This window comes from Scleropages formosus, chromosome 6 (genome assembly GCF_900964775.1).
Source record: "Scleropages formosus chromosome 6, fSclFor1.1, whole genome shotgun sequence".
In the NCBI taxonomy this organism is placed as follows: domain Eukaryota; kingdom Metazoa; phylum Chordata; class Actinopteri; order Osteoglossiformes; family Osteoglossidae; genus Scleropages; species Scleropages formosus.
This window is the reverse complement of record NC_041811.1, coordinates 21,153,746-21,162,976: the sequence shown is the minus strand read 5'-3', so window position 1 is coordinate 21,162,976 and position 9,231 is coordinate 21,153,746. Positions and strand designations below refer to the sequence as shown.

The 9,231-nt window shown below is 38.5% G+C and overlaps 1 protein-coding gene across 1 annotated transcript; it reads left to right on the top strand.

Moving 5' to 3' along the window:
• Positions 1 to 1,826: 1,826 nt before the first annotated feature.
• On the top strand, positions 1,827 to 8,804 carry LOC108924962 (aquaporin-3-like). The gene is made up of 6 exons (XM_018736643.2): positions 1,827 to 1,983; positions 6,122 to 6,248; positions 6,568 to 6,705; positions 6,864 to 6,982; positions 7,329 to 7,546; positions 7,954 to 8,804. The coding sequence occupies exons 1-6, from the start codon at positions 1,876 to 1,878 to the stop codon at positions 8,129 to 8,131; spliced, it is 888 nt and encodes a 295-aa protein (XP_018592159.2). The 5' UTR covers positions 1,827 to 1,875; the 3' UTR covers positions 8,132 to 8,804.
• The last annotated feature ends 427 nt before the right edge of the window (positions 8,805 to 9,231 follow it).

Here is a 9,231-nt window from a genome sequence, read left to right as displayed (position 1 = left end):
ACAAGTGGTTCAGAAAGTGCATGTGTGCTTTCTTGGATGGATTTCTAAATCAATTTAATAGTACACACACACACACTTTCAGAACCGCTTATCCCATACGGGGTCACGGAGCCTACCCGGTAACACAGGGCGTAAGGCCAGAGGGGGAAGGGACACACCCAGGACGGGACGCCAGTCCATCACAAGGCACCCGAAGTGGGACTTGAACCCCAGACCTACCAGACAGCAGGACTGTGGTCCAACCCACTGCGCCACCGCACCCCCACTAATTTAATAGTACCTTCATAAAAAAGTATCAATTCTTTCAAAAATGTGAAAATATATGGGTGATTCCAAATTTGTGAACGCTGCTGTATCTAATTGCTTGATTAAATCTAATTGGAAGGTACCAGATTTACTGTTATTTATTCCATCCAACAGCTGCATTCAGAACTGATTTTAAGATAATTTGGACAACTACATGTTTTGACCCAGAGAATCGTGTACAATCTCACAGATATGCAACCAAGAAACTGTTTCTTTTCACCTCTACCCTCTTTATTTCAAAGACTATCTATTTCTGTCAGGGCAATGACCATGGAATGCCTTGCTGGGAGGTATTGTGCCTTTGTAGGTTGCATCATGTTTAAAATAACATGAATTCAATCGTAATAAAGTAATATTATTTTTTAATATGCTTCATTTCCACACACATTTTCTGAACTACTTGTCCCATATGGGGAACCACAGCCTACGCGGCAACACAGGGCATAAGGCCAGAGGGGACACACCCAGGACAGGACACCAGTCCATCGCAAGGCACCCCAAGTGGGACTCAAACCCCAGACCCACTGGAGAGCAGGACCTGGTCCAACCCACCCCACCACCGCCATACCACCCTGCTTCATTTCCCTTTTATACAAATATTTGTGACATGTAGGAAGATACTGCATCCAGGCAGTGACAAAGCCTAGATCAGTAGCAAACAGCATTATAGATGATTTTACATGTTGTTTCCATTTTTACAAAGCAAACAAATCAATAAAATTTTGTAAAAATTTGTCAATTTGTAAATTTCTTTTCAGCTCTGACAATACAAAACCCAAAAATAACAAAGTGTTATCATAATTGAAGACTAAAACAACAATCAGCAGACTGTATTGGTTTATTTCCTCCTTTCTTTCCCTTGTTGTGAAGTCTTAACTGAACTATGATGGCCACAAACTTAATCAGTTTTCTTCAGGTCTTACCATCAGTGAGGGGATGTGGGCATAACCAGAACTCAAGCCTGTCATATAATTATAAAGACTTGTGTATTCAGAATTAAAGTGAATAATGATCTTTTTCATGAAATTACAGTATTAAAAATTATATTAGATATTATTATTTACATCAAATTTTCTTGTAGCTTGTTTAGACTTACTGAGAGGTATTGGTTGTTTGAAGGAATCAATGTTATTCTAAGAAATTAACTTTCTCAGCAAACTGCCATTAACAAAACAATTTTATGTGTCTCATGAACTGAGATCTGAAACCGAAGAGCATAGCTAGTCTCCCCAGTATATGGTGGCACAGTACAGAGAAACAGGGAGAATGAGTAGTAAAGATAGAGAAAGAAGGATTTTGGATGAGAGAATAATGGAAAGTATGTTGGACTGTCAGTATGTGTGGGCCAGTAACGGTCGGGTAAGGAAATTGGAATAGATCCAGGAGAACAGAATAACCCAGGAGATATTGGCAGAAATGAGGAGGGAGGGGTTGAAAGGTCCAAGAAGGCTGGTTTTGGGAGGGAGGCAACTCTGTCTTTAAGAGCCCAAGATTTTCTCTTAACTCCCCCTACTGAAGGAGAGCCACCAAAGATTAGCTGTCTTTCAGAACATCTCTCCCAGTGGCACCATGGGGAAACAGAAGGTTTACCTGGAGAAGCTGGCACGCGTTGTGCAGGTCCGTAACTTGCTCATGCGACAGGCTCTGGCTGAATGCCTGGGGACCCTAATCTTGGTGGTAAGTCTGAGGAGTAACATCTTTTCATCACAATAAAGTTGTTGACAGGTTCCGGGTTCAACTGCTAAAGAACTTTGATGCGACTGGAAAATTAAATTTATGCTTTGTTAAAAATTTATTATTGAACGGTTAGTGTCCTTATTCTCATTACGTGTACTTATATTGCTGGGTATTTTTAAGCTGATCAGGGTAGGTACCTTGCTTAGGGGTATGACAGTACTGAGACTTAGATCAGCAGCCTTCCTGTTACAAGTCTATGTCTCTACTCAGCATATCATTTAAGAATGTTTCGCTTTGATCTTCCATACCATCATAACACACAATGGTTCTTACACCCCCTTGTGAGTTCCAAGTTTCACAAGCTAGAAGTAGAACCAAATGTAGTGCTTGGTATCCTATAATACAGCCAGTAACACATTGCAACTTTCATGTCATTTCTACTTTTTTTATCATATCACTACACAGGCTGCATTTTTTTAAAAATATGTGAACAATCTGTAATATTAGAAGGCTCAGAGAGAATGAAAAGTGCTGAATGTGTCTTTGGTGTAATGGTGTTTCTTTCCGGAGTATGCAAGTGATGCAGAAAGTCATTACAGCTTTAATTAGTGTTGAACTTTGTGTATTCCCTTGGTTGCCTTTCTACAGGAAGCATGCAATTAGTAGGTAAAATAAACCTGCTTCAAGTTCATTGAGGTTAAACAGATACCAGTGTCATACTGCATCACCATGTATTCCAGAGGGGTGGCAAAACACGGGAAGTGGCTCCACTTCTTGTCGCTGTGTTCTTTTCCCGGCACTTCTACCTTATGCAAAGGTAGTGCCCTTATCAGGTTCCTCTGATTCGAAAGTTTTTAAGTAGCAGCATTACTAGACAGGGGCTGGCACAGTAACTGAAAAGCAGTATGAAAGGTAATATTTGACAATTCGGCTATTTGATGCGGTAAAAGGGTTATATTGCTGGTTTAGAACCTCTGTGAATGTGTCTCTTGGTGGTATGCAGGAAATTGAAAGGACATAACAACCGTGCAAAGTACAAAGACACAAGCAGACATACCAATCTGAGGCAGCTTCTTTACTGGTATTTATCCTCAGAAGTCACAAGGAAAGTATTATATTTGACTGGTTACTGTATAAATATCTGCCACTCTTTTTGATTTCAAGTTAAATTATTTTAAAGGAATTTAATTTATGTGCCTTCTCTGAGATCAGAGGATTTTTTTTCCCATGTTCACCCAGTCTGTGACTTTTTGCTTTTTTAAACCATCTGGGAAGTGTTTTCTATCTTCTGTTCTGTGACAAGTCACTTTAACAAAAAAAAAGTTTTTTCACCACACCACCACAATCCACCACCTGCAATTAACGTTAATTTTAGATTTGAATTCCTATGCTGTGCCAGTTCTTGTCCACATTGTTACATGTGTAGAGAAGAGCAAAGGATGTGCAATTTCATGATGATTCTGCAAGGCTTCTGATTATTAGTTTAGTTAGCTTGTATGTTGTACTATCATCAGTGTTAAAATAAAGATTATAAGAAAATAACTCTTTAGTATACTATAGCAACAAGGGGTGTGGTGGCGCAGTGGGTTGGACCACAGTCCTGCTCTCCGGTGGGTCTGGGGTTCAAGTCTCTCTTGGGGTGCCTTGCGACAGACTGGTGTCCTGTTCTGGGTGTCCTGTTCTGGGTGTGTCCCTTACGCCCTGTGTTGCCGGGTAGGCTCCAGTTCCCCGCGACCCCGTATGGGACAAGCAGTTCTAAAAGTGTGTGTGTGTGTGTATTATAGTGAAAGCCATGCAATATGAACATCTTACGCAAGATCAACAACAAAGCAGAAAGTTTACTCTTAGCTCTGTTTCACTCATCTGTCAAATACATGAGTGTAAATGTAATTTTAATTCTCAGGTATCCAGGGAAAACTTAGCTGTATGTTTATATAGAAATATTAATACATGAGCTTCAAACTAAATTCTATACGTGTTTAATAAATTGTTTCTGTACCAGGTAGACTGGAGTTATTACTCTGAATATCCAGCACAAGACTTACCCTTTAGCAGCTTCACATAGGAACATATAAAAGATTTCTGTTGTCAGTATTTAACTGTGATTTGCTCCTCATTCTATTCAAAAGCTTCTACATGCTTGCAGTATTTGTGGATGTACAGTAGGTTAGGTCCTCAGACAGACCAAATTAAATTTAAAAAATGTTCAGTCCATTTAGCTCAAGGTGAGACAGTGATCCACAGGTTTCTAGCATGTCCAATACAAAAATTAAATTAGTGTAAGAGTGTGTCGGGTGAACTTAAGGACAGACAAGTGTTTAGCTAACACTACCTGCTTCCTTGGAAGTTACGCAAGTTGAAGCTGAGGATACTAGTGTGATCCTTACTACCAGTGGTGAATGACTCCTTCCATATGAAAAACTACATCACGCTTCATAACTTCATCTGTTGTTGCTGTAACAGGAAATGCAGATTGGGTCATTGGGCCAGGCCATGCAAATCATGTCTGTTTCTGTTAATTAAACTTTTTTATATTGAACAATTTTCAACAAATACTGCTACTAGAGTAATTAAATTAGAATGCACCAAGGCTGGAGAAAATATGTCATTAACATTGATCATGTTGTACATGTTATATGCGTTAACTACCATCGACAACCTGTAGACTTGTAAGTGGAATTCGTAGTAAGATGAAAATCCCTTGAAAATTTTATACAAACAATACGAATAAGCAGTTAACACTCACAAATGTTACATTGTGTAGGGCCTTGTTGCATTTTTCACAAATTTTGCTCATTCTTAATGTTAAAATTATACTAATTTAGAATAACAATGCAAATACAGTACAACATCATATTTTCATAATTTTCACTTTCAAATGCCACCAGAACACTCCCTTTGTCACTTGCTAGCCATTTTAAACAAAAAAACAAAGTTACTACACTTGTGACTCAACAATAATTTAAGGTTAATAGGAAAGCCATCGTAACTCCAGGTGGTCATAATTTGCTTATGTCATAACTCTAGGAACACATATACGTAATTGTGTGAGTGCCCATCTTCTACTGCAGGATCAGTTTGATCTAGAGCCTATTCCATCAGCACAGGGAATACGTAGGGTGTTTCCAGATCTTAACTTGAACTCATGTATTTCACTGAACTCAGCTTTTTTGTCTTAAGCTTATCTAGCTTATAACTTTAACTGAGAAATAAACTCATATTCAGTATTGACAACGTATCACAATGTAGTAAGAATGCATTATATTTGTTTTACTAATGTTTTTCTCCAAAGCAACTTACAGTGTTTAGATACTTACATTGATTTCCCAGTTCATGAAGCTGAGTAATTTTTACTATAGTGATGGAATTCTTTCAAGGGCATTACAGCAAGAGGTGGGATTTAAACTTGGGTCTGCTGACTGCAAAATGGAAGCTCTAACCACTATGCTATTTGTCACCCTCAAGAACTTCACTTAAGAGAGAAAATGAGAGCGCTAAGTATTATTGCCTAGTTCCAGAGTATATCATTTTTTTCATTGCATATTTTATAAATGTCTAGCATACCATTCTGTGGGAAATGTTGGAAAATTTAATCATTTTCCATTCTTACAATGTCAAAGTTACACAGAGCTGAGGTTATTTTTAAAGAAAACCCTTTCTAAAATATAGCTTTACCGCAACATGTCAGTGGTTAACAAAATTCTTAAACTTGCGTCCTCAAAACCTCTAATTTTACCTGACTGGAATATGGCCGCTTCATAAAAAAGATTTATGATTCTTTACCGTTCCACAGTTTCAACGCACAATTTTCCCTGGTTTTACCAATTTTTGAAAAACGTTAAGCAGATTTAAAAAGCAGTCATCAGTGTTTCAACTTTTTAATTGTTTTTTCCTACAGATTCTAAATCATTGGCAAATATAACCACTCCATTCAGCTATTTAAAATAAGAGCAGGACTCTGTTCTTTGACTGGTTTAGAACTGAAACGCTGGTATTTCAAAAGATTAGACTGATATCTATTATCTTTGGTGAGGAGAAAAATTTAATCAATAAAAAAAGAATCAGATCAGTGCACTTGGCTTTTGGGTTTGGCTTCAGTGGGAGCAGGGGTACTCATGACTCTCAATTCTGTGGGCAGATGTTTGGCTGCGGATCTGTGGCCCAGCTGGTGCTCAGTGGCGGCTCCCACGGAATGTTCCTTACCGTCAACTTCGCTTTCGGCTTTGCTGCCATGCTTGGGATCCTCGTTTGTGGACAGATTTCAGGTGGGTGGCTGTGATGATACTGTTCTTAGCTTCCAGTTGATGCTGGATTTGAGTTACACAAGAAAATGCAAACACCATTCACCTTTTTTTGTGTATTTATCAAGTTAATTTTTCATGTTTTCAAATTTATTTCAAAAGAGATGTTTTTACAAAAGTAGAGAAGTTGTAAATGTACTTTGCATCAATGTTAGGTCTGTTCCTTTGATCAGAATTCCTGGAATAACTTCCTTGATTTGAAGGAGGAAAGAGAGACATAACTAAAGCAGTAACGGACTGTAAATTCTTTATTGGCACTTCATACTCTAACACTCGTCCACAGGAGGCCATCTCAACCCTACTGTGACCCTTGCCTTGTGCATACTTGGGAGAGAACCGTGGAGGAAGTTCCCAATATTTTTTCTGTCTCAAACACTGGGTGGCTTTCTGGGCTCTGGAATCATTTTTGGAATGTACTATGGTAAGAGTGTTGTCATAAAATGTCAACGTAACTATATAGTTGGGATTGGCTCATCTTTAAGCAAAAAAGCCAATAAAGATCTGACACCTGGACCTTTGAAACATTCATGTTTAAGAAAACTATAAGTTTCATGGTTTTTTTTTTTTTTTTGTATTCAGATGCTTTGACAGACTATAGCCAAGGAGTGTTTAAGGTTTCTGGAGAAAATGCCACAGCATCAATCTTCGCCACATACCCCTCCAAGCATCTGACTCTTGTCAATGGCTTTTTTGATCAGGTTAGTTACAAATAAGCATCTGAAACCAGTTCACCTTCTTAGAAACATGCATGCAAGACTATTGCAAAAATACAATACCATAGTTAAACTGCAGTGCTGTCACATAAAATAAAACTACCATATAATGACATGTAAGGTCACATATATTCATATTTAACCTTCTCCTACTACTACAATTTTATCCCATACCTGAATATATAGCTTAAATATATAGGTTATTTAGGTTATATAGATTAAATTTTGTGAACTTTACTGCACAAATTGGAAAGACGGACTCGATGATGAAATGACAGAAGAAAGGTGCACAACCCGAGTGACAGTGTTTGCGATTGTACTTGTTACTCAGATGATAGGAACTGCTGCACTCATCATCTGCATCCTCGCCATAGTGGATCCCTACAACAATCCCATCCCAAGAGGCCTTGAGGCCTTCACGGTAGGCTTTGTTGTGCTAGTCATCGGCTTGTCCATGGGCTTCAATTCTGGGTATGCTGTCAACCCTGCCAGAGACCTGGGTCCTCGTCTCTTCACTGCAATAGCCGGCTGGGGAACTGAAGTCTTCACGTAAGTCATGCCTCTACTAGCGTGTCTTTGCAGAATTTTACAGAGCTGTGGAGTTCCCAGTAACACAAGGCAATGATGCATAATGCACTCGTTTTCTCTCTTAAGAAAAGTACCCGGGGTGGCAGATAGATAGAATAGTGGTTAGAGTTGACACCTTGCATGTGAAGAACCCTGGTCAGATACAGGAAATATTACCAAGATGTATATGGCAAAATATAGTAAGTAGTTCAACAAAACAAATAATATTTTCCACAGGTGAGCATGTGTATTTTATCTGTACTGCCTGTGACATTTTCTTGCAATGTGTGTGAGAAAGTAATAGACTCAGTAAGCAGACTCTCTTACTTGTGTTATTGATCTGAACTGAACACATAGTGAAACCATCCACTTGTTTCTTACCCTCACAGGTCCGACTCTTACTGGTTTTTCGTGCCCGTTTTTGCCCCCTTCCTGGGAACAGTTGTTGGCGTGCTGGTGTATCAGCTCATGGTGGGCTTCCATGTGGAGGGGGAGGCCCGGGAGAAAGCAGAGCAAGCGGCAGAAAGCGTTCATCTGTCCAACATGACTTCCAAGGATACAGCCTAAATCCTTCCCCACTCCCTTTGTCTTTCGCCCTTGTCTCCTTCGCCCCTCTCGTTTTCCTTCTGTCCCATCATCCCACTCTGTTGCGACAAAGCCTCAGACTGCTCTGCCTTTGGCCCACTCAGACCAAATCTATCAAAGGACAGCATGTTCTCGCTTCAACAGGACGTCTCAAGAAAGCAGAAATTCATCCACTACAAAACATACTTGTCTATATATGGTGAATTATTTGCTATGAATTATAGGCCTCTGGCACAAAAGCAATACTAATTCAGTGTATGACTAACATTCATTTCTTTTGACATTAACTTACCTTTCTACTACCTCCATTTTTTCAGTCTGAAGTCACTATCCTTCTGTTAAGTTTAATCTTGTCTTCCATCTGTTCCAAATTAGCATTAATACAGAAATATATTAAATGTTATTGGATAAAAAGATGTTTACGATGAACTCATGCACAGTCCACTAGCTCCAATCTGTGTTGCTATCTCAAGGTTTATCCTAGTCACTATGTTCCCCAGCTTTATTCGCTGGGGGTATACTGTGCCTTAATGTACCATCTCATCCTATGGTTGCATCCTGTGTAATATTATTGGTGTATGTCATTTCTTATCATTTTGTTTATCTAAATTTGTTATTTTCCAATATACTTTCTAAGCAGCTGGTATGTCTTTTTCCTGCACTTGTAATTAGATTGTTTTGCTTATATACTGTATCTTTGATATAGTTATTACTACTAGCAATTTTTCAAACTTTGATTATAAATGTAGTTGTTTTTCATAATGTACTGTTTGTATTTTACTGGTTTGAATTGTGGCATTCTTGATGTTCTGTCCTTTTGTTTTCTTCCTTTGTATATTGTCTCTCGTGAATTTATTGATTACAGATGTTAATAGCCATATTTGCAAATCTATCTGCGACAATGTTCAGTTTTGAAGGTTGCTAAGAATAAATAAAATTTGATGAAATAACTGTCTATCTTTCATTACTGTAACACAGCAGCTAGACGGTAACATGATGTATTCAGACTGTCATGAAAAACAACTGAATTCAGAGAAATTGAGCAAACCATGGCATATGTGTTTTTGAATAATTACCATATT